The 26,693-nt window shown below is 44.2% G+C and overlaps 1 protein-coding gene across 1 annotated transcript; it reads left to right on the top strand.

Annotated features, from left to right (window-relative positions):
- LOC131283019 (sensory neuron membrane protein 2) lies at positions 1-26,214 on the top strand. Its single transcript, XM_058312576.1, has 9 exons — positions 1-136; positions 14,985-15,142; positions 15,226-15,373; positions 16,047-16,181; positions 18,410-18,664; positions 18,741-18,970; positions 19,042-19,241; positions 25,626-25,744; positions 25,840-26,214. The coding sequence occupies exons 1-9, from the start codon at positions 26-28 to the stop codon at positions 26,212-26,214; spliced, it is 1,731 nt and encodes a 576-aa protein (XP_058168559.1). The 5' UTR covers positions 1-25.
- Positions 26,215-26,693: the final 479 nt, after the last annotated feature.

Here is a 26,693-nt window from a genome sequence, read left to right on the forward strand (position 1 = left end):
TCGGTGCGCCGCCATCGGTCCTAAGATGGTGCAATGCACTCTGATCTGGGCCGGCATCGGTGCCGTCATGGCCGTATCCGGCGCCTTGCTCGGTTGGGTCGTTTTTCCACGTGCCGTACACGAGAAAATCATTGAGGTGAGTGTGTGGGTTGGTGGTTTGATTTCGTGGTAACAACGGGGGATAGTGAGGGTGTTATGTTTGTTGTTTAGAGGAATCTCAACGCTAACTTCATTTCCGGCCACATCCGAAGATGACCGCAAACATTTCCTGCGAGGGAAAGTGTCAGCGTTTCATTTTCGCTACTTCCATGGATTATTATTTTATTATCGTCATTTCAAATGAAGTCCAAATGTGCAATCGATGCAATTATGACCGTGAGGCTGACGATGTCGCTATGGCGTTGTTTCCTGTTTCATTTGTGAGGAAATTACTCACACCGCTTGCAAGGAATGCATCACAAAGACTATTTTTTCATTTTTTGAGCTCTGTTTTAAATGCCTAGAAAAGAAAAATAAAACAACTTGTATGCCTTACCCTTTTTATGGTACAACGTTGTTTTTAACGTAACGTTATGCTTTTTTGTAAATATTATTAATACACTGACTGTTTAAGCGTCACACATAGCGTTCTTTCTTTTGAATTAATTTAAAATTTGCTATTGTTGATTAGAATTAGTCTTACACTTTTGATAAAGCATAAATAAATGTAAGTCAAAATGTAATACTTTGGTTAAAAGTATAGTTTACATCTCTATCCTGTATTACAGTTTACCTTTGTAGTGAAATGTTTTCAAGCGATCGAATTATTCTTCGAAAGCAATCGAAAGTATTCTGATGTGCTGCAATGTTTCAAACCAAAACTAAAATTTAACACAAGGAAAATGTATCTTTCCTTATGGTTTAAGCACAGTTTTATAATATTTTAAAATAAATCAATACTTCATGAACATACTTTATTCTCTTTGAGTGTTCTGAGTTATTTAGAAACTTTTAATAAAACAAGCATTTACTTCAGTTATTGTACAAATATTTGGCATACAATAAAAGGCAGAAAATGTTAACAATATGATAATGTTGTTCAGTTAGCACAATTTCAGCATAACATTTAGCAAAAGTTATAAATTTGAACATTTTTAATGATTTTTATACATCACGTGTTATGGATAATAAAAACTCCAATTTTGAACGTGAACTAATTCAAAACAAGATTGACTGCGAGTAAAAACCTCATTCCGGAGAAGATTGTTCGTTTAAAACAACATTCACCACATTGTTTATTTGTCGAATTTTAAAACCAACGGATTTTTTCAAACCTGTCTAACCAATTTCTCTTTCGTCTTCCCCACTTATCAAAACCCAAATTTGCATCCACTCATCGATTGTTTTTTCGTTTTGGACCAAATATTCGACGTGGAGTTTCCGAAAGGAGAAATCGTTGGGCGCGACACATTCTTCTTCTACAGGGATCGACCCTCGCCACACTGGAAAGCCTGGAAACTCGCATCGGCTTTTGGGCTCAGCTGCGCCCAATTCCTAACCGCGAGACAGCGTCCCGAAACGATGATTGAATGCTAATTTGCATCGCCAACATTAACGATGTTGATCGTCACCGGCAAGCACGGCGTTATTATGCACGGTCCTTGGTTCGATGGATTCGATGTTTCGCCTCATGTTGGAATGTATTAGCTTTCCTCCCGGTGGCTTATGAATTGTTTGGTTGAAGCTACAAAAAAATACCATTATGAATTCGATGTTGGAATAAAAAGATAATGGTATTTGATAATGGTACCGTCCCGTTGGGTGGTTTTAAATTCATTCTGCGCCCATTTACTGCACGCCGCCCCCCTCTCATTCCTGCACGTGACACTCTCTTCTTCAGGGGGAGGGCGTCGGAAAAATTCGTTGTAACCTCGCCCGGGGACACGTTCTGAACTTCCTGCATTTGTTTTCATGCGTTTGATAAACATAGCCCGTGGGTGTTGGAAAGGTCCGCTGGCCTTGGCGGGCTCCAGTTCTGCCGTATCAGGCACATGCGATCTATTTTTCTACACTGGTTTTTTTTAATCGCTTCAGTTCCCCGAGGCTCACGTACATCGACGTAAACGTGATTTATTGGGCCGACTTCCAAACGGAGTTCCCGAGATCTCGGTTTGATCTATTTAAACTGGTCGAGCGACGGCTTGTGGTGATGCTCCACGTCAGCTCCGTTTATTAACATGGTGTATGCGTGGCTAATGAACCGTTCCGTACCAACACGAAGATCATAGATTAAAGTCACCACTGTCAACGCGTGTCCACGTTAGCTCCCGATGCGGTCAGTTGGATTTTAAAATCTCGTCCCAAAATGCCCGTTGTGATGCACCGGTCCGAATAAACATCGACCTGCTAATGATGCCCCTGTCGAAGAGCCCCATCTTCCCGACCTTTTTTGGGACGTCCTGAGGTTTCAAAGTCGGAGTAGGTCCATTATCGGAGGTTACATAATCGGTCAACCATAGGAAGAGCCACATAAAACGGAGGATGAGAATCAATTCGATGTCTCCGTGGACACGATGTTCCAAATATCATCGTGATATTTAACTCGTGCGTTGTCGTCACCGATGTCCAACCAAGTCGCTAGCAGAGGTAGGCCGGGGAAGAGCTTCCGAGCTTTTTCATGCCTGCTTGAAGAGGGTTTCGTTTTTCGGCTGCTTTCAACTTCTACAAAAAAAATACACGCACACACAAGCAAGTATACATGACTCCACGATGGCACTTACGAGGGGATACTTAAGGAGGACGTGCAGCAATCGTGCGCGTCCCGAAGAGGGCTTGCGTAACGCAGCCACCCGATCGTGCGGTCAATATTCAATTATTACATCAATGACTTGCGCACGGACTGGCCGGAGAGTTTGGCGAAGCAAATCTTTGGTAATTTGGGGAACGGCGATGCCGAGTGCCGAACAGTGCATGACTTGCCCGCGCGTTGCGTATATTTCTGCACGGTCCGATTTTTTAATACACCTAAGACACAAGTCACGGTTTGTTATATGAACTAAATTCTTTTTTGTACATTTTTATCTTTACAGAAACTCTAGTTGCAAGGGGTAGAAAATTAATACCCTTAAAGTGTGACATTTTGCACTATCATCACGGAAGTGTAGCGTTCCCTGGTGAACTAACTGGTTTGGTGTTGAACATCGACTGGCCTATAAGGAGTTATGTTTAAACCACACATAATTCTTCTTTCGACTTCTATTTGCTTTGCATTTGCCTTTCTATGTTCACAAACTAAATGACGCCACAGCAACCGCGATCTTAGCAAACAAACACTCCAAACCAAATAAAATTGTTAGTACTTTGAATTGTGTTTGCGATAACAACAAAAAACCTTCGTGTTCTATCGCAAGAGGGAGTTTTTTTCCTCCATCTTCCCCGAGTTCTTGTAACGTAACTTCTGTTAGCGCAATTCTTCCCTCCATTGTCGATCGCAGGGAATGATTCATCTGACCAAGATGATCTTCCACCCGTCCGGTGCCCGACAGCGAGTCTAATTCATTCGCACCATGTTCTGGAAGTGGAAGTTCACGGGAAGTTATTTGCCCTCCTGATTTCACATTGACGTCATCAAGCGTGTGTGTGTGTGGTTTAGAAGTTGTGCTTCTAAAACGCCCTCCACCCTTAACCTCGCCCTTGAACCACAGCCTCCCTGATCTAGCGCCGTTCGCATCGTACCTTTCGAGGAACAAATCGCACGACAGTCAGTGTCCGGATTCACGGAAAGTTATTTACCCGATGGCGCACACACCGGTGTCATATGTTCATACAATTGTTTCTTGTGTGAAAATGGTTTGCGCGTTGAACAATTATAACTTCTCTCAACCTCCGATGGCCCTTCCACTACCTACCGTCCGCTGGTTCACCATTACCTGCCATTCCGGTGAGTAATGGAGAATGATCTTCGACATGGCGAAGTTCCTCTCGAAGTCGAAGGGACAATTCGCAATGCCATCATAGATCGAGCCGACGCATTGTTAGATGATTTGGTACTATTTGTTGCGTACTTCCGTTGTGGTTCGGGTGAAAAAATCTTCCATTTGTTGTAGAGAGTTGTCAAAGTAACTGAATGATACTTAACCAAAAGAATCGGCTTTTTCCCTCGGAAGCAATTCATCCTCAAATGGACGTGGTGTTTTTTCCAGTTTCCAAGTAAAAATCCCCTTTACAAATCGGTAAGCAATTTAATTGATTTCTACGAGCTTGCGGCTAGGAAACCAGGCAAGAGGGTAGGAAGTTCAAGTTCAGTGTTGTCGATGTCACATTGAATTGCAGATTGCCTCCTACGCGCAAAAACCTAAGCAAACCTAACCGGATCACGGTCTTGACCCGTTTTTTCCGATTCCTTTCTAACGCCGCCCTGTTCGCGCGAGCGGTGTGCGGTGAAGCATGTGACAAGGATATTGCTGAGCTAAGTCGCAGCCGCTTACGCATGAATGTCATATGGCGTTTCGCGTAAATGCAGAGAGATCTGAGAAATGACACTAATTAATGGTTGACTTAGTTCGTCCGCTTCCAAAGGTATGTGGCCTCGGACGCAACCTTCAGTGTAAGACGACGTCGTTGCAACCATATGGAGGATGTCGCTTTTTTGTCGTCCGGGCTCTGTTCTATTTGAGTAGCTTTATGCCGTAGTTACTTCCTGATCTTTGATAGCATAATCGTCTTCTAGGAAGCAACTGAGAGATGGAAGACGGTGGATCGAAAAAATGCTCAAATAAAGAGTTAATTGGTACCAAATAGAAAAACAGCTGTAGCTCTATTTGCAAGTGGTTTATGGTTGCACAAACTGGAATATCCATTTTACAAGTATTATATTTCTAACCAAACAAATGAAGCAATAATACACCAATACAATACACATTGTAGCGATGGTATAACAGATCGATCGATCATGCTCGAGGCTAAATGTTAATCCATCAGATGGTTTCTTCTTTCCTATGATCACTTAACCTACTTAAACAACATACATCCCTTCTATGCAGCATTTTGAAGCCAATCCATGTACGTTCCATATAATCCCAAGTAAAATAAAATAACATCCGATGATCTCCACCCCAAACCGAAAAGGGGACATTGACCTACTCGAGACCCCAAAAACTCGTGCGCCCATATTTTCACACTTTGTCTTACATTCGCCGCATCGCACCCCGCAACGCACGGTGAATCATCTTTTGTAAATTTTCTCCCGTTAAATAATGTGCTCATAATTTGCAAGCCGTGCATCGTGAACGCGGAGTTTGAAGCAACTGTTTTTCTTTCTTGTTACCCTGTTCCTGTTTGCTAGGTGCGGTCAATTGCCGATGCCGCTATTTCTCCCAACAAAGGCGCCCTTGATCGGAAAAGAGCAACCGATCGCGAACGGCCAAATGATGTTCCATAATTCCGGAAGGCTGTTTGAGGCGAATGAAGGAGATTTGAAAACTGAGGCACGTACGCAATAATGCGGATATCAATCAGCGTTATTAGCGTCTGCATTGGGTGATTTGTTTTCCGAGATCGATAGACTGTTGTTCATTTATCACCATTGCAGTGGACGTTCGTTTTTCATTTTATCTTCCTCATGACGGAAGATAAATAAATGATCCGGAATATTTTTTTTTGAAGCACTTCATGCAATCCTACTCATATATTTAGAAAATTTTATGAAAGTGCATTTTAATTCTACTTTTACAATCATAATTTGTTGATAGGTTTGACAATCGCGCCAGTGTATCTCCCAATTTAAACAAAAGACTTCAACGCCATACCAGCATTGTTTTGCAAGACACGAACCCTTCTATTATTTCGGATACAGACAGCTTTCTACTTCCATTCGCGGTTTGGGGAAGACTGTGATGTGTTGTTTTTTCTCTTTCATACTCTCTATGCTCCCTCATGCCTTACCTTCACTTTTCAATCACAATGTCTGCATCACGATGACGAGTTTGGCGTAGACTCCGTCGATTGCTCGATCGCTCAAAGAGTTTGCAAAAAGGAAAGGAAAAGTTGTTCTGCCACTACCTTCTCTGGGGTATTTGCATGTGTGTTTCATGTTTAAAAAAAATACCCTACAGTACTTACCCAAAGAAGTTGTACTTGTGATTGTGTAGCATAGCTTTTCGCGCGTACCGTCACCTCGTCCGAAAGAGTTCGTTGGAGTAAAATTGAAAGTGAATAAATTTAACACGGCTATTCTGGGCGAACCGAAGAACTTGACGGTCATGAAAATTATCCGCTCAGATAATCATTGCATAACTCCTACCGGACGGATCGACTTGTTTGTGAAGTTCAATCAACCAGTGCTCTAATCATTTGCAAGACTTGCCGGACTGGTCAAACGGGTTGAAACACGATCTCTATCAGTAAACTCCCATCAGTGTTTACCAACATATTTCCCCACCCCCCATTCGAACGCTCGATTTCATGCTGCACATAAAAATTCATTCTTTCAAATGCCAAAGATGTCCAGCGTGTAAGATTCAACAATAAATCAGCGTTTTGCAAACAGTACATCGAGCTCGTTGCGTCAGTATGCTGCCCCCGCCGGGAGGTAGTATCGTCGTGTACAATCTCTCTTCGCGTCTCGTCAAAAGAGTCTGTCCCGGAATCATCAACTACATTGCGATACCTTGGTTTCCCATCCCATTCGACCGTTTTCCATGCAAACGACGGTCGTTTCGCGTAGCTGAAAGTATTTTCCCAGCTCATCAGAAGAAAGAACCGTACGGTAATCTTTGACGGCTGCGTTCGCTGGCACACTCCATGCAGTTCCACAATTGACTATTAAAATGTCGTTTGTTTCCAGTTTGTACAGTTTTGTACGAAACCGAAAAAAAATAATGTGAACTGGGATAAATGTAAACAAAAGCCAATTAATGGCTACAAATGAAGCGCGCGCTCTCCGTAATAAAGGTCATGCGTTATCCTTCGTCAAGGACTGAGGATCAAATTTATTAAAAGATCGTGTCACCGAATCCCTTCCGACCATTCCCATTAGCTTGCGTGCGTGCATAAAATGGACACTCCGGGGTGTGTGTGTTGCCGCCAACGACAAGCGCAAGCAACAAATAGGCGGCACGCACATAAACTTGAAGCTGCTGAGCTTGCACAATGCTCGTACCGTCCTCACGGTTTATGTTTATTTTCCCCGTCCGGTAGCCTGCGGTGGGTCGATTGTTTTCCAGTTAGTTTGTTTTACAATTCCTTCCTTTTTTTCTTGCTTTCTGTTTGCTCCTCTGTCGGTGACGTGCTGTGGTGCTCGCTTTTTTACGATTATTTCCAGCACATTGGTGGTAAATTTCATTCGACTGTTTTCTCCGTGCCGCAAGTGCAGCCGAGTGGGCTTCTTTCGGGCGGTCGGCCAACAATTGCAAAGCGCACACCCTCGACCGCCGTCCGATGATCGAAGAAGAGCGCGAATTGTGGCGGCGACGTGCGTGTTATTGGCTTCGATCGGCGACACGTTCGGCGGCTGCCCGCAAAACCTTGACCGTTTTGACAAACGACGAATATCAATCGGGGTTTTCTTTTCCAGCCCATCGCGGGGACGGGCCCAATTCGGGCGGCAAACTATGCCAACCGGCTTCCCCGAAGGCGATCGTTGGAGGGTGTGTGTCAGTTGCTTGCATCTTTATCACTTTCCTTAAGAAACCATTGTTTTTTTTAAATAATTTTATTTTTTATGATATAATATTATTTATATAGCATCGAAAACTATAGCTGTCAATCATCGAACACAGAAATCTTTTAACCAAAACTAATGTATCATGAGCATGGCTGTAAATCACTTTCGCTGCCAACGGAAACGAGCTTAGCAACATATTAAAACCTTTAATTCAACCTTCTACCTGTAGCCAACATTTGGGGAATGATGAAACCACACACCGTTCCAAGCGGTTGTAGAAAAGCGATGATCGAATAAATTAAGTGACAGTTGTGACACATGGGTTTGTCGTGTCGAATTCCTACCACCTGCCCGAAGAGAGATTATAAGAAAATAAAAAAGAAAGTCGCTCTCAATCCGGATACTGCATTTGCTGGCAGGATTGAAACGATCGGCTACATTTTTTTCCAATCTACAAATAAAGCAGTTCTACATATCCTGTTTGAAGCCGTGACTAGAGTCAATTTACGAAAGGCATCACAATTAAGTGGGTTACATTACGGCCCTGGGAGCTAAATATTCCATTTAAGCTAAGTGTTCATTGAATAAATAGCAAGAAATTACCTTTTACTGCCATTGTCTACTCAGAACGCCTGGTGATTTTTTTTTCTCACATTGATCAGATTTAGATGACGCTGGCGATAAGTAACGTTTTCTAGTGCATTGTGTGCCGTGTAGAGAATATTTTCTAGAAGCGATTTATAAACAGTGCATGATGTAATATCCACTGTCTGGTGAAACGCGCAACAAAAACACATGGAATTATTTGGTACAATTCCGGATCCCCATTGTCAAACACTTGATTGATGATACAACCAAAAACAGTCTCCAATTACAAGTTGTATTTTTTGTCACCCTAAAACCGATAGACCGTAGATATTTTCGATTGGATTCGAGAAAGCAGTAGTTCCAGTCGCGTAAGAAAATTCATGGAACATTGAGCGTTTTATCTCCACCGTAACCGGTGCCTATGTCGAAACCCTGTATACAAAATCTCTTACGTTCCGCTGAACCGCGAGAAGATAGAAAACAGGTAACTTTCTAACAAACTGCAACTCAATTCGTCAATTCGCTGCGGTATGATTTCCCCGTAGGACCGCTAGGTGTCCGTGGCTTAATTCCGGGAGTGAACCGGACCGAGGGCCTTCCGTCGGCACGCCTGTCACGTGAGGCTATGCAAAGGAAAAGTGGTCAATTTTCCTGCAAACCTATTGGTAAACAGCTTTCCCACCTGTGCCGATGGCGCTGAAAGCATACTCTCACTGTGGCGCAATTATTCGCGATCCGTTTGTTCAATCGGCCCTCGGCAAAGACCAGGGTTGCCATCGTCGAAGGCCGGATGTAAAACCAGATGCGGCCGAGCAGCACATTGAACCCTTTCCGAACTAACACTTCCTTTCAGCGGCGTCTTCAGTCTTTTGCAATCTATCGTGAGGCTCTCAAAATAAACCACTTCCACAAGTTGCAACACTTCCTTCATCCCATAGGCAACCGATAGTTTCAGTCAACCTGAAGCCTCTAATCAACACATTGCATTTCTCACCCTATAATTTTAGACATCCGTCCAGGAGACTATTTGAACCTTGAAAAAATCAACAAACTAGCTGTGTGAACCTTAACTGGCAGTAGCACATAAAAATACTTACCTGCCATTCGAGGGTTTGGCGTTGCCGCAATGCTTTACAAGGGTCTTTGTGATGACCTAATCGTCCGGAAACCACATTTCCAAATCGGAAATATTTTTTATATTATCCATCGCTATTTCGCAGTGCGCATCAGTGAAATTTACAGCAGATAATGAGTAATGAATAAATCTCTTACAAAACTTTTTAATGCCGCGATTGCAATTGCTAAAAGCTGCAGTTGCTATAGTGCAGTTTTCGAACATTAACCATCCACCTTCGAGTTTTTGAAAGTTGTTTTTTGAACTTGTTTTCGGGCTGATCTGCGGAAGAAAGGAAGAATTCCTTTTTTGAAAGTGATAATACGATGGATTTTTTGAAGTAGTATTTGGCGAACTCTTTTTGCCCTATCCCAAAACTTGATGTCATTGAACTCAGATTGGTGAACAAATATTTACCATTCCCCATCGTCAAGGTTACACTCTACCGTCAACGTGTAAATTGAAGATGTCTTCTTTCACATCTTTTCCGTATTATATCTGGTCTTTCCATATTTTTTTTCCATAATCTTCCTCTTATTACACACCGAAAACCACAAGTCATCAATCGAAGCATATTTATGCTATTTATGAAACCACCCGCACATGTCGCCAGAAGCGATCAGATCGATCCCGTCAATTACCAACGCAAATAACATTATTTTACCACTGCAACACGCTATGTAAATATCAATCCAACAGTCTGTAGATAGAAATCCTGTTGAAGAGTGGGTATCCACATCGCGCTAATAAATAAATAATGCACGTGGTCGCGACGACCCAATCCCATACGAACGGTTATTTCGAATGAGTTTCGAGCTAGCGCGAGCTCAGAATCGCGCCTAAATGTAGGCAACAATCGCTTTTCGAAATACCTTATTCTTCTAGCAAGTTTTTGTGATTGCGTTTTCTCGATCATCGAGCCCTGTCTTGTTGAAGGGTTTAGATCAGGGGTCGCCAAACTCCATTCAAATTGTACTACTTTGAAAACATTAAATCAATGTTTAAGTTATCCGACACGCGCTTTCTGCTTCCTTTCAATCATCTGGCAATCAATCATGTTTTTAGGAAATGGATACCGACTCCTGGTTTAGATTGATTTGTAGAAGAACATATAAAGACTCATAAAATGTTAAATTTCTAATCAAACACGCATCAACGAAAAATAAATAAACAAATACGTACCAAAGACAAACGTCAATTTTTATTCCACATTTACGTTACTGATTTCAACATCACGTGTCAAACACCTGTTAAGTAACATGAATTTGTTCGATTAGTCTGCTGCTTATGCCTTGACGCTCTTCATAAGATCGATGTGATAGTTCATATAGTTATCCAACGTTATACAGGTGAACGTCGATTATCCGGGGGTGTCGGGACCGAGAGGTCCCCGGATAACCGAATTCCACGGATAATCGAACATATACTAAAATCCGTTTATAATACCTGGTTTGAGTCTCGGCTAGTTCACTTTTGACCAGTTCCAGTTAGTTGATTAATCATAAAAAATGTTTGAATTATTTTCCTATGGTATTTTTATTGCTATTTTCGATCAGAGAAAATTTATTTGACACATTATTGCTACAAAATGTTGTGAACCAACCTAATATTCATGGAAACATTTAAGCCCGGTTGTGCAGTTGTCAGTTGCAAGACCCCCGGATAATCCGCCCTCCGGTTAATCCGGCCCCGGATAATCGACGTCCGACTGTAGTTCGAACTGCGAATCTGATTATCAATCGAATTGATCCAGTAGATTCGATCCTCGACACAAAGCCGATTTAGGCCATGCACTCCGGAGCTGCTATTCATGTTGCAAAATTGTCTTCCGTTGATCGTCACGTTATTACTCTTTCATTACCGACTAGCAGGATCATGTACTATGGTGTAGCATAAATCCTGACACGATCAACACATGTATGTTTTCCTCAGTTTCAATGAGATTAAATCGACCAACGTTCACTAATATATGATCAGCACGCACCAAACCAAAGTAGTTCAAACGATAGGCAGCTGAAATGAAAGTTGGTTTTGCTTTAGTTCCTTCACAGTCCCGCCAGGTCAAGAATATGGCTCAAAAAAATTATCACACTGTTTTTCTTTGTATTTTTGTATAGTTTTTGGTCTAAAATCGAAGAAAAAAGTATATTTTCCTAACAAACTTAGGATTGTGTTGATTAAATTTTGGTAAGTTTACTTATGTTCCATCATCGATTTGTATCAAATAAGAGAATAAAAATTTACAAACACATAAGATCGTGTTTTCGAAGCAGGTGCACTCCTAATAATCGCCGCGCAACGAAGATAGAAACAAAACGTGTGACAAAAAACTGCCCGAGTCTGACTCAGGCAAAACTGTGAAGGGGTTAGGTATCGATTTATTTTCTACCAGTAACTGTCACAGACTCACCCGAGAGGCTTTGTGGATAGACGAGAAAAGAGATTGTTTTAGCGTTGCCTGTGCTTTTATATCCTTGCCCCTTTTTTGTGAGTACCCCGCGTGGGTTCTCATGGAAACGCAAGAATGTTCTTTCGGATGCTGTTTTGAGTCCTGCAGTCCGTATCTGGACCAAACGCACGATAAGTTTGCGCAGCGATCGGTTTTGAACCATTCGTTTACCTAGCAAAGATACCGCTACAAACCGAAAGTAAAAATAGATTTCTATAATCTTAAGATAGTTGAAAAGGGGGTCAATTGTAGAAATTCGACTGAACAATGAAGACGAATGTAAACGGATAATGGTTAGATCAATTCCATGGCATATCCCGAAAGATTCGAAACCTTTTGAAATATTCCGCGTAACTTATGCATTAAAAAATTAACTGACTTTTACCTGCGAAAGGAAAAAAACTATACGATAATTGAATGAAGTAAATTTTTATGCCAAGTTCGGTGCTGCTTTATTGTGGCATCAACAATCCTTCAAATATTCCATTTTGTGCAGCGGCATTCAGCACGAGTAAATTTTCTACTGTTTCTAACACTTTTCACAACGCCAAAACGATTGACTATAAGCGGACTTATTGTAATATAAGATAATGTAAATGAAACAACATCTAGAATTTATTACAAAACGCAAGTTGCAAAAGATTCTTCGTCATCGTTGAAGATGGTTCTAACCACGCCCTTGTCACAAGGTTGATGAAAACATTTAACAAATATTACTAATACTATGCTAACTCTTATAATTAAAATAAATTAGTAGCACAATTTCCATAACACTTTTTATTCCTCAGCAAAGCCGTTGAATAACAATACATTTTTTTCGATATTTGCTTCCATGTAATTGATTTCATTTTCCATTTTCCAATTTCTCCGTCATGGATCGAAGCTTGCAGATCAAGTAACATCTGAGCAAACATGTCCGTTGGTACATAACTTACCAGTACCAGTAAGGATACTATTCGCACTCACAATATTTCCTTCACAGACGACTATAAGGTTGCCTTGAAGATTATGGTAAATCACTGCGTGCCACGGCCAGAATCCTTCCGCGGTTCATGATCTGCATATTCTTTGTTTCGGTAACTTTTCGTTCACCACATTTTCGATGCATGGTTTGACCACAGAAAACAACGGAAAATAAAACGATTAATACTGAAAGCGCACGCTGAAAGCTTTTTTTTTTTGTTAAAGCTTTTTTGAATGTAATTCAATGGTCGAACGTCTTTAAATGAATGACAAAAGCCTGCTAAAACCCAGGGTTCGTTAGCAAAAGACTGGTATGTTCCGTTGCGCTCAACAACTATCTCGGGTCAGCATTCGATGATAAGAAGAATGGGTTAGCCAAAAATGTTTTTTGTTTGTGTTCTGAAATTGACAGAAAGAAGAGAAAAAAAATGACAGGTCTGTAAAAATCTACAACATAAAAACAACATAAAAAAACCCAACATCCAACAACTGAGTATTCTTGCAAGCAATGTTCATTCTGTATAATCAAACTTGTATCAATGTAAGACCAAAGCGAGTTGTGGTCGACGGCGACGATCGTTAGCCTTCAGATGTAAGAAATAATCCACAAAATAAATCATATTATTCTACACCTAATGGGCCAACAAAAAGAAGGATATTGCTCAATTGAAGTTTTTTCTCGTGTATAACACTATCTTAGTATTTTCAACGGGTTTTGCTTTTTATTGCTTATTTGAAAATATCGCTTTATTACTTTGCTATCTGCAAAAGAAATGTTCTCATTCTGATATGCTCTCTTGCTTTCGTGTGAATTGAATAATATTCATATTTATTTGATTTTCAGTTTCTGGTTCAGTAAAATCTTTTTCTGTTTCAAAGAGCTTTTGTTTTTATCTTTTTCAATATTTTGTAATTTTCTTTCATGTGGTATACGGCCCTTTTTTGTTTATACAATAATGATGATGATGATGACGATGATTAGTGTAAATAATTTAATAAAACATTAAACTTTTGTGTTGAATATACTTACAAAACCCCGTACAAGCTTTCATTCAGAAATTGGTTCGAAAATATAGCATTACAACTTACAACTAATTCACGTGTATAATACGACCCCTATTCGGCTATTCGAATCAATTATCGTGGATTAAAAAGATGTTCTTTAACAAGCAAAAATATAGTACATTCTGTATGAGCTAGCGCAATACACCAGCTTTCTTATCAATGTTCTGAAACAGAAGTGAGAATGTTGTTTACAGAACTGCAGTAAATTGTTTAATTATGATTGTATATTATTACCTTTACCCACCTCAACGGCGTGGGTTCGAATCCCAACCGAGACCGGACTCTCCCCTGTGCGAGTAGACTGGCTATCCACGTACGCACAGGGTAATAAGTCTCATAAGCCTTCAACGGGACAGGCATGATCAACAAGGTCGTTACGCCAAGAAGAAGAAGATTATTACATCAAAAACACGTTGAAAAGTCTCAACATATATTTTATATTATAGAAGGGAGTATATAAGCCAGTCAGGTCGTAAACGTTTCAAATTACCGACCATGTTTCTTCATTTGTCAGGAAAGCAGAGTTGGTGTGTAAACCTGAAACCGCCCCCTCGATGGTTGAGGGTGATGCCCAACAAATAAAATTATGGAAAAACGCTGTCCGATGTTCCGATAGAAGCTTCATACGCGTCATTCCTGGCAGATGCTTATCACACACGACATGAGAGTGAAAAGACTATCGACGCATCACTATCAGTGCAACCTCCGTCACGCGACCTTTAATCGCACACAAGAAAGTGGAAATGATCAGGGAGTTCTACTGCACCTAATCCTTGTTTTGTGAGCATACAATTTTACTTGCATGTAAATACACACGAGGGACGATGTGAAAGTGCGTGTGATCAAATCTACCGAAACAATGAATTTGATGACGATAAAGCGATAAAGCTCATCGAGGAGGGAAACGGTTTAATTGGACACAGTCACGAACAACTCTCATTTACTGCCCTGATTGTCGTCGGGAGTGGAGAAAGTAAGCCCGCATATCTAGAGCAAGGACATTCGTACACATCCATGCTTCGTAAAGGGGCGCACAAGGACTGGAATTTTCTGAATTGGTTCCCTTGACCTCAAATTAACTATGCGTAGTAGACGCCGTACGATGATGGAGTAATTTTCTCATTTCCTACCATTTCTTTCCACAAATGTTTCTCTCTCCACAGAACACAGAGCTGCGCCAAGGAACGGATCAATACAAGCGGTGGGAGGCACTGCCGCAACCGTTAGACTTTAAGGTCTACATCTTCAACGTCACCAACCCGTACGAGGTGATGCAAGGCCGGCGGCCGAAAGTGGTGGAAGTGGGTCCGTACGTCTATTTGTAAGTAGATCTGTCCTATGGATTTCCTTCGCGTTGAATGTTAAGGTTAGGACGCGGGCTTACGCATCGATTGCCACTTCCAGCCAGTACCGTCAAAAGGATAACATTCGGTTCAGCCGAGACCGTTCCAAGGTTTACTACAGTCAGCAGCAAATGTACGTGTTCGACCCGGAATCGTCCTACCCGCTGACGGAGAACGATGAGCTGACGGTGTTGAACATGCATATGAACGTAAGTTCGGATAGCAAGCAAACGGGGAAAGCTTTTTTCTTTCAACTAATAAACCGTGGTCCACTCTGTCTTCTTCTCTAGAGGCAATTGAACTAACCGAACCGTGGAGCCTCCACCTGAGGAGGCTCACTGTAAAAAGCAAGATAAATCTGTACAATGTTCCTTTCCCCTTTCCGGTAACCCAAACTACCACCACGGATTACTTTTACAGCCAAACAACCCGAAACAACAAGAAAAAACACCTACACCACGTCACACACAAAATAATCGGATTTACTGAAATCCTTACCTCGACTTGGGGAGTAACCATTGACTTTTGGGGAAAGTACAACAAGTAGAACACACATTAATCCTCATCCCAACAAAACAAAAAACCCAAGCCCCAACACTAGTACACCTTGCAGCTTGATTTCTTCACGAGTTAAAAAAGGTACACATACGGATTTACACACTTCGGGTCTTCTTAAGCGAGTTTCTTAAGGAAGCGTTTCTCCGTTGACAAATCGACGTTTCGTACATTTAAAAATTGAAATATAATCTTACTTTCTCCATTCGTCTTATTCGCGGTCTTTATCCCATCAAATCTCTACCTCCTATTTTTCTTCTTCTTCTCCATCTATCTCCACATCCTCGGCCACTTCTGACTCTTGTTGTGTCTCTTTTCTGTTTTCAGAGCATTTTACAAATTATCGATAACCAAGCAAAGGAAACGATCACCAATTTTCGATCGGACGTGAACAATACACTCGAAAAGATTCCCGTAGTTAGAGTCATTAAACGGATCATCGAGCGCACCACGCCGATCCAAGTAATGCCCACGTTTTGTGTTATTTCTGCCATTACCTACCGGATGCATCATCCCGTGCATTTGTGCATTCGTCCCGTACCGCCCTCAGTTGCGCCCTTCACTATTTTCGCTACTCATACTGCATACTGTTTTCATTGAAAGAAGGGAGAGATAGAGAGAAAGAGAGTGAGAGAGAAAAAGCGAATAGATCTGAAGGAAAGGATTCAGTTTTCTTCTTTTTGATTTATTTACTTTCTACCTTGGCAATTGGCTGCGATGCATTGCGTTACTCTCTTGCGTTAGTAGATCATACTGTGTTATTAATCCTTCCGTTTGGCTTTGTTTTAGTATTTTTTTTTAATGTGTTTTTCTAAAATAATTACTTCAAGTAAAGGAATTGGTACGATTATTAAATCGAGTACAGAGACTTTAGACAGCTCACGGGTCTTACCACCAAAGTTACCATCGTTAACACGTCTCTAGGACAATTGTTTATTATCTTTTTTATTTACCTACTCTCTTGGTTGCAGTTTCTGGAGTTTGGTTTTTCCATCCTCGCTCTTTTCTCTACTACCTGTTTTCGTATTTCATTGTCTCTTCTCTTCAGCCATCACAACTCTCTTTTCATTTTCATCTTTCATCGACAACCAAGATCATCGGTGCATTGGTGAAGCACAGCATCTTAGTTGTTTCGCAATACGGGCTGTAATTGTTTATTTTTGTGATTGTTTTAATAACCGCTGCTGTTTGCTGTTGGTATTTTTCCCCGCTTGTGTTTATGTTTATGTGTGCCGTTTGTGTGTGTGATTTTCTGTGTGCATAATCCATGTAGGTTCGGGTGGCGGACTAATGGTTTCGGCTCTGCGGTCTTCCCTTATGCTCAGTGTGCCCCCTCCCTGTGCGGTTCCATGTAGTTGTTCGCCATCCTTATCCTTTCATCCCCATTCTTACTTCATCCGCAAATCATCGGCCACCGATTCCGATAGCCAACCGAACCGGTGCCTGCTCATAAGAAATCACACAAACGTCACCTTAGACACAAACATGCACACCCAAACCAACAGACGCAACTACGGACGCAAAACCAACCACCGACGCATGCCATGTAGCATTGAAAGTGTGGTATTTTATTTTTAGCAATCATTTTTCATCACGTCCAACACGGGCGGGCTTGTTTGGTCATCATTTTTCACCGACCGATTCTCCCCGGGAATGTTAGCTACTGTCGGATATAATAAAACAAAAAAGCCAACCGAAAACCTTCAAGTCAAGTTTAAAAATAAATTTAATAATGAACAAGCTCTTCCGCAAACATACCAGCCTTCCGAAAAGGTCGATATATCAAGCTGTTTGTGAGAGGTATTAGCTAAAAATAGTCGCTACGGGAGGAATAACTTAAAGCCGGTGAAACCGCACCGTACGCCGCACGTAACGGGGAATAAGTCGCAAAACTTGTTTGACCACCCCGAAGGTTCGTGTCTTTACCCTCTCGGCGATGCGGCATTGAAGTCGTTTGTTTGTATCGCTTTTTTACGCAGCACTGCAATAGAATTGAGGTTGCATTCTTTGATAATACTCTCCCGGGAGTGCATTATCTCACGCCGTACGATGGCGTGAATGTATTTGGACTGTATTGAGTCGTATTTGTTACCACTGAACCACTGAATAAAATTATAAAAACAATTTTAAATCGATCTCTTTTCTGAAATCATGAAGCTTATTATTTTACGTCAACACTCATCAGTGTACGAATTCCTTTTTTAAGACTTCTTCCCATCCAATACATTTCCTCATTTCCCATTCCTTACACCGAATTCCAAATACCTACGTATCCACTATCCAGTTGTTTTTTCATCTAATATAATTAACAGATATATGCAACAAAAGGGTGCTAAAGGGTTGAATAATATACTAAACGACTTAACCAACTATCATGTCATCATACTCACAGGTGCACGTGTTACATATAACATATAACAGATGTCACCGCCATCATGCTCATCTTCGCTGCCTGTTGCTCCGTTTACTACCTTCCATTTATCGTTCGGAAAATTTTTCTATATTTTTTTTTCCTGCACGCCCTCACACGTTCGTCATGCAAAATCAAATGTTCCCAATTTCCATAACAATGTCGTACCGGCACACCTTTCGCCGACTGCGCTTGTCTGACGACGGCTTGAACCAATTGAAACGGTGTCAACCGACCGACCGACGGGTGCACTTTCTCCTTCGCTTTTGCGTCACGCCAGTCGATATTGCAAATCGCCGAGGACGAGACGTACGACAGCCTGCGGTTGATCAACGCGGAGCTGAACCGCATCTTTGGCCGGCCGGACACGATGTTCCTGCGCACCACGCCCAAGCAGTTCCTGTTCGAGGGCGTCCCGTTTTGCGTGAATGTGATCGGCATCGCGAAGGCAATCTGCAAGGAGATCGAGAAGCGCAACACCAAAACCATCCGCACCATGCCGGACGGAAGCCTGCGGTTCTCCTTCTTTAGCCATGTGAGTTGGGATGGGTCTCCTGGTTCAACATCCACCGGAAGGTCACTAAAACGGGTTGATGCGGTTCTCGTTGCAGAAAAATATGACCGACGATGGTATGTTCACAATTAACACGGGCATCAAGGATCCGGCCCGGACGCAGATGATCGAGTTGTGGAACGGGCGGACGACGCTCGACGTGTGGAACAACCGGAGCAGCGGGCTGCCGTCGTCCTGTAACAAAATCCTCGGCACGGACGGATCGGGTTACCCGCCGTTCCGAACCGGCGTGGAGCGGATGACCATTTTCAGCACCGATATATGCCGGTTGGTAGCCGCCGAGCAGCATTTTAGAATGATCATTAATCGAATGCACCTTATCGTGAACCACTTGACAGGACGGTGGACATCAAGCTAACCGGTTCGTCGTCGTACGAAGGCATCCCAGCGCTGCGGTACGAGATCGACGGCAACTTTCTGCACGACATTGGCCCGGAGTATGGCAACGAGTGCTACTGCGTCAACAAGATCCCGAAGTCGATCGTCAAGAGCAACGGTTGCCTGTATCGTGGGGCGCTGGATCTGTCCAACTGTTTCGGTGAGTATAAGCCCGTCGCTCCATGCATTTTCATCCCTTACCACGGTCTATTCGTAGTCGTATCTTCTGCTAGAATCTTTCGATAGCATCTCAACAATGCACGATACAAAAACCTCAAATGGGATAAGATCTTTCTCCCACCCGGCGCCGCAACGGACCGCTTTGCTGGGCAATTGTTAAACACACTACAGCTACACTGGAAACTTACTAGCAGAAACGCAAAGCCCATTTTTGCGTCGCTGTCTGTCGAGTTTAAGGTGCTGGTTAACATGAACCGCAACGCAATTTATTGAACATAATGAAGGATTAGTTTGAATATTAGTTTTTTGCTGTTAAAAAGATATCTATCTTCTGACTGCTCTTATGCAATTGGCGAGGTAGCATTCTCTTTCGTTAGTGCCTACAATTGAACGGTATAGAGTTGCAAGAAACAGAAGCGTAACTAAATTTGAGTTACAAAGGACGGTTCAAAGGTATGGTTAACCAACAGAAAAAATATACCTTCTACTAATCATCCATCTAATTAAACATAATTCAATCCATCTCCCTACCATAATTTTTAACAATGATGCGTCATTTTTTATGGTTTTTGATTCCTCATTTCTGTTATTTTTGAGTTTTCCCACACTAGAAAGTTTAGTATATTTGCTCAATTAGTCGATATTTTTGCGAAAATGATATCACCATGCAGAAATGTTTTTCTATTTAAATGACGTTTTTGGTTTATATTTCACCCTTTCCAAAACTGCTTATAAGCGTGCATCAAGACAACTGTTTAGTGATCTATAAATGAAAGTAAAAAGAGATTAAAGCCAATAAGAACAAAAAAGTTGTTTTAAGATTTCGAAAATCTTTAAATAACATCGTTTCAATGAAAATGAAGGATCAAATTGACCTTCCTTGAGCACACTCTCACTTTGGTCAAAACTAAGCAATCATGAACGTATAATAAATATATTTTTGATCAAGTGCTATAGTTCAAGAAAGGTTTTTCCCAACCTTTTACCAAAATATTAAAAACAAAAAAATCCCATCAAATTTACCGCTCGAACGTCTCGAGTATCAAGATCGATTGTGCGTATTGGCACTATCGTCATTATCGGAGGCGTTAATGGAGGCTGCGTGTGCACGACTAATTAAGCCTGTTTCTATTTTTATCTACGAACTGGATGAAGCATCGCTCGAGGCGTGTTTAAAGGAAGGCTCGTGTGTTTTATTTAATTTTTATGGACACTACGTGTGGTGAGTAAACAGGTTTAACACGCATTAATGAACTCCCCTATGGAAACAAACGGTTTGATGTATGCCCTTACTTCATCGTCACCCTTATCGATGGTCGACATGTGGAAGCAGGTACTAAACAAATTATATCCCATCGGGATGGATCTACGAGCAAATGTTTCTCACCTGATCAGATATCGAGCTCGGTTCACGATCAAGATTCACGCAATCGACAGCGCTGACTAATGCTCATCAGGTGGACGTACATTTTCCCACACCGTTTGATGCCGCTCAATCTTTAATGCGTCTTAAAAATTAATTTTAGGGTGAAACTCAGTGAATCTCAGAGGGGGGCGGGAGGCAGAATAAAGTGCAAAACGAAACCATTGTTTATCGACGACTTTGTTTGCGCTGGAAGTTAGTAAACAGCGGGCGAGAAGGTCCGTTGACTGCGGTTGGTCAATGCAGTGTTTTAAGACGTCCGTTTATTTGCTAAAGTGCTAAAATATCAAAGGTTAAGTATTCTGATTCGCCGTCGTTACCGTAACGAAAATACGTGGGTTATGATTAAAAATAAATTTACCAAAAATTCGTAATGGTTCACCCCTTTGGTATTTCATCCTGCGAATTTCTACACATCTCGTTGTTCTTCGTAATCTTGATTGATTACGTCGTCGAAGGGAGAGTATTAAAAATCGTTTTAAAAATAATCTTGTCACCCACCATACGCGTGAGACACTAAAGTGTGCCTTTACGAGTTCCAACGATAAACAGATGAATAAACCATACACCATAAACACGGGGGAAACCCGTATCAAATCACATGACTTTGAGGTTTGGAACGGCTGGCAGATGCTTCTCAAAGTTCACCGTCTCGGCAAACAGGTGCCAACTTATGCAAATAAGTCTGCAGAATGCGCAACGGAACTGGCTCGAATACTTGGAGTGACTCAGCAACAGGGGTAGACAATTCCTGACAAGTCCATTGATTAGAATAATTTATTGGGCTTCCTAAAATTAGTCCATCTTGTAGACAGAACAATAAATGGATTAAATATGCGATCGTCGAGGGAAAATAATCCGAACCAAATATACTTTGCCGAGAACTCTTCGGTCCACTAACTTTGGCGATAAGAAATCAAGTAAATCTGGATAAACGAGTTCCACGTTTGACTCACCTCAAGAATCTTTCGAATAAATCGTGTAAGAGCTCTTGAGCCAGCAAGTATGTGGTGAGGTATTTATTTCCTATTGCTTGCCGTAACAATTGTTTACCCGCTTTGGAACCATCGATTGAAGCTACTGGCTCTGGTGGTCGTTTCAGTCGGGAAATTCTCCGCTCCAATCGTGGTCGGTGGTGTCGTTGGTGACGGCAGTGTTGCTGTCCGTTGGCGTGAGGCAAACGGTTTGAAGGTGTACACCGGCATGGCAGCGGTGATGGCGGGCCGTCGGCCAAAGTGGTTGAGATAGAAGTCGTACAAGCTGGTGGTCGAGTTGGTTGCACTGCTTGGTAGCCTAGTGGTGGATGGCAGTCGCGGTTGGGCAGTGGTGGCCGTCTTCCTTTGGAAGCTAACGGTGGTGGTGGAGGTGGTGGCGGAGGTGGCGGTGGTGGTTGGGAAGCGATCGGTTGATACCATGGTGGATCGCTTCGTTGTTGCCCTTGACCAGGGACGGAATGGAGTGGTACTTATCCGTGGCCTTGTTGGTCTGGTGGTAGTGGTGGTGGTGGTGATGGTGGTCGGTGGGGCATACGTTGGCCGCATTGTGGCGGGAACGGTGATCGGCTCCTCGAAACATCCGTCGATGTAGTGTGCCGAGCGTCCCTTGCAGTACGGCCGGTAGACGGCCCACGCATTGAACCCGTCCCCGGAAAGGCGCGTGTGTTCTTCGTGGATCGTTCGCATGCACTCCACGTCGTCGGTTAGATCGTTGTCCTCCAGGTCGGAGCAGGCGAGTCCGCACACCCATCCCTTGCCCGGCGGTGAACACCAGTAGATGTCACTGATCTGGAACAAACCATGATCCTCACTACCATCGGCGTTGAGTCGTCCAATGGCGGACACGTTGTAGTTCGATTCACGGTGCGCAATGCATACCCAGGTCGCGATCTGATCGAACGGCAGTCCGTGCCGGTAGTAGAGTTCCTGGGCCAGTTCGCAACGCTGGTACACCTTCCCTCGTGGGAGATTTTTCGGCGGTGCTTGCAAAGGTCGCCGTGTGGTCGGTGGAGTTGGCTCGAGTGCGTTTTCACCCTCCTCGAAACAACCATTGAGCAGGGACGCACTTTTACCTTTGCAGTGCGGCTCATACACCGACCACGCGTTGTATCCATCACCCGAGATGCGCTGATGTTCCTCGTGGATGTGCCGCATACATGCCAGGTCGTCGGCGAGCTCGGCATCTCGAAGTCGCTCGCAAGCGATCCCACAAACCCAACCGCGCCCGGGTGGAGAGCACCAGAACTCGTCACTTAGCTGGAACATACCGTGGTACCGAACACCGTCCGGACCGTGGCCTACGGCTGACGAGTTGAAGTTGGACTGATATTTAGCGATGCACACCCAGTTGGCCGTGTCCTCTAGCGAAAGTCCGTGACGCAGGTGAAGAAGCTGGGCAAGCTCGCACCTCTCGAACACCTTACCCGGGTTTGAAGTTCCAGCGCGTCCCGGTGGTGACGGGATGGCCGTCGGTGCAGTTATGGCAGGCCTTGGCAGGGACACGGTTGACGGTGATCCACTATCCCCAAAGCAACCTCGCGTAAACTCCAGCGACCGATCACCCTGGCAGTAGGGTTTGTAGACAGACCAGGCGTTAAATCCGTCCCCCGATAGACGCTGGTGTTCGTCATATATGATCCTCACGCATCGCACATCGTCGGTGATATCGGAGTCCTTGAGGTCGGCACAGCTTACACCACACGCCCACCCATTTCCCGGCGGCGAACACCAGTAGATGTCACTGATTTGGAACAGTCCATGATCGCCACTACCGTCCGCGTTAAGCCTCCCCTCGGCGGAAGTGTTGAAGCGACTCTCGTGGTACGCAATACACACCCACGTGGCCACCTGATCCCTGGGGAAGTGGTACTTGTGGAGCAAATCATTGGCCAACTCGCACCTATCGTACACCTTCCCGATTGACGCCGCTTTGACGCCCGGCGGTATGATTGGAGTCGTCGGTGCGACAATTCCTGGCCGCGGTCTGTTGGGCGTCGTGGGAAGTCGTTCCTCGTCGAAGCAGTTGTGCACGAAGCTCGTCTCACGCCCCTCACAGTACGGTTTATACACCGTCCAGGCATTGAACCCGTTCCCGGACAGTCTCCGGTGCTCGTCGTGGATCGTTCGCACGCACCGCACATCGTCGGTGATGTCACTGTCCCGCATAGCTTCACACGTAACCCCACACGCCTTTCCCGGCCGACGGGGATCCGTAGAGCACCAGTAGATGTCGCTGATCTGGAACAGTCCATGATCACCGCTCCCGTCGGCGTTAAGCCGACCCTCGGCCGAAGTGTTGAAGCGACTCTCGTGGTACGCAATGCACACCCAGCTGGCTATCTGGTCCTCGGGCAGCTGATGCCGGTCGCGTAACTCCCGCGCCAGTTCGCAGCGTTCGTACACCTTCCCCGGTGCTGAGGAGGCGATCAGATTGGCCGTCTTTTTCGCCTTGGCACGCTTCCGCTTGAAGTACGCCTGCACTCGCACCACCTCGTCGTCTAGACAGTGCGTAAAGGACTCCCCGGGCGGGACCTGACCCTCACCCCGGCAGGCACTCTTGTGTACTGACCAGGCCCCGAACCCGTCGCCTAGTTCGCGCGCGAACGCCGCGTGCACCTTCAGCATACACTCGATGTCATCGTCCAGCTCGTCGTCGAGCAGCTGATCGCACGAACCAAGGCCACAGATCGAACCGTACCGGGCGCACGCATACCGATCGTTGATCTGGAACATCCCGTAATACCCGGTTCCACCGAACCACTTGAAGCGCAAGTTCGCCGCCGAGCTGTTGTACGCCGATCCATGCTCCGCGATGCACAACCAATCGCCGATCTGCTCTTCCGGGACACGCTTAAGTGCCAACTCACGCGCAACTTCACACCTCGTCCACGGGTTGACGCTTCGCACGACCGTAAGCAAAACGACGATCGAGACGATCGAGCGGATTTCCATCGCGACGCAATGGCGTAATCCAAGAAGATCGAGCGAGAAACAGCAGACACACAACACGCGGCTCACTCGATGGCGTTCATGGTCACCTTTTCGCTACGTTCCGTTCCGACAACCGCTGGCGACGGCGGCGCAGCATAAACTAAACTGCATCGCGAAATTCCACCGAGTTGGAGTTGGATGGAGTACGCGATCGCGATGGCGATCGTTTGAGTGTCGTGCGAGAGCTCGAGAACGGCGGCGAACGATCAAGTCCAAGTGGTGGCTTCAAGTGATCGGGCAGGATCTTCACCACAGAGCATGAGAGGAAACGATAGTATAGGATGCTTTTGTAGCTGTTTGAGCAGTCCGCGTGACGCCATCGTCGGTGGCCAAAATCTGGGAGGGGGAGGTTTTAGAGGATCACGTTTTCTCGAGAGTCGCCCGATTCCTTACACCGTTCGCGCTCAGCATCATGATACATTGTTGAGTTTGTCGCAACATACGATCGTGGCGTTTGCCGTTCGTATCCTACTAGGTTTCATTCATCACATCTTCTTGGATGAGGTGCCTGGTCATTAATGCCACTTTAGGCACGAGTCCGTCCATTAGCGTCACGATTCCTATTGACTGAATCAAGTCGTAAAGTTGTTAGGAGGTGCCACCTGAAGATAATCTGTAACGATCTCGTGAAGCAACAAGACGCTTCCGTTATCTATCTGCCTTTTTTTGATAGCCGTGTTATCTTTTTGCTTTGATGAACCCCAAGAGAACATTGTTGTCTAGAGAATTGATCAGACGATAAGACATTTGCTGAGAAAAGTAAGTTCAAACCGGTTGTAGCATTGATTTTGAAATTTGCATACGTCCTATAGAAAGACCATAATTTTATGATGACGTTCACCATGATCTACGGCGTGGATTGTGGAGTCCGTGAATGTGACGCGTGTCGCTAGTGGTTTGTCAACGCAACGAGTGATTAATGAACCATTTTATTGACTGACTGTCTTCCCATCAGATGCACCGGTCGTGCTGACACTTCCGCACATGCTGGGTGTTGCCGAGGAGTACACGGCACTGATCGATGGCATGGACCCGGACCCGGACCGTCATCAGATCTTCGTCGATGTTGAGCCGGTAAGTGGGAAGTGGTGGTTGCTTGGTGGCAAGCCAGTGGGAGCCGTCTCGTTTGCAACTTTTTTACAACTCCGTTCGATTTCCCCTTCTCCCAGTACACCGGTACACCCTTGAATGGCGGCAAAAGGGTACAGTTCAACATGTTCCTGCGCCGGATCGATGCCATCAAGCTGACGGATCGGCTGCAGCCGACGCTGTTTCCGGTCATCTGGATCGACGAAGGAATCGCGCTGAACGAGGACATGGTGAAGCTGATCGACGACAGTCTGATGAAGGTCCTGAGCCTGCTGGACATCGTGCAGTGGGTGATGATCGGGGTGGGGCTGCTGCTGGCCGTCCTGATGCCAATCGTGTACTTCGTGAAGCGGTGCGGAGGTGATGGCAGTCGGACGGTGAGCCCGGCCGTGACAGCGACCACGAGTGCGGCCAGCCTATCGACGGCGGGTGTCACTGGCGAGCGGAACAAATGACCTTCGCTAGCGATGCTCAGTCTAGACTGATGGTAGTGTAATGGCCACCGGAAGCGGCCCCATCCGAGCGACGCGTGTTAGCGTCGCGTTCAGGAAATCATTTAACCAGGTGCCAATGAGTGGGTGTGTATGTGCAGCCACCCGGGAGAAGGGTGAAGGAGTAAGGGGCGGAGGGAGGGAACGTGCAAGACGACTGAGCTGAATGCTGAAACGAATCGTGCGCTTCCGCCGAACCACTGAGTCAAAAATCGATGCCGTCCATTTACGAACGGGTTTTTAAGGATAAAAGTTAAAATGTTTGAAATAGCTACCGTTATTTTGCTTACGTTTGCGTACGACCTCCGTTGGTTTCTGTTTATTCCACTGAATGTGATTTACCGTAGGAAGATTACTTGTAAGCAAAAAGAAAATTAAAAATAAAATCACACAAATCGAAAGAAATGCTTTTTCATCTCACACAACCGAATTTACCGATCGAA

Source organism: Anopheles ziemanni, chromosome 2 (genome assembly GCF_943734765.1).
Source record: "Anopheles ziemanni chromosome 2, idAnoZiCoDA_A2_x.2, whole genome shotgun sequence".
Taxonomy (NCBI): Eukaryota; Metazoa; Arthropoda; class Insecta; order Diptera; family Culicidae; genus Anopheles; species Anopheles ziemanni.

What these genes read in the sequence shown, in the direction of transcription:
- LOC131283019 (XM_058312576.1), top strand. Translation starts at nt 26, where the DNA reads ATGGTGCAATGCACTCTGATCTGGGCCGGCATCGGTGCCGTCATGGCC. An exon ending in TACACGAGAAAATCATTGAG is followed by an intron (nt 137 to 14,984) that starts GTGAGTGTGTGG and finishes CTCTCTCCACAG; the next exon opens with AACACAGAGCTGCGCCAAGG. An exon ending in GGATCTGTCCAACTGTTTCG is followed by an intron (nt 19,242 to 25,625) that starts GTGAGTATAAGC and finishes TCTTCCCATCAG; the next exon opens with ATGCACCGGTCGTGCTGACA.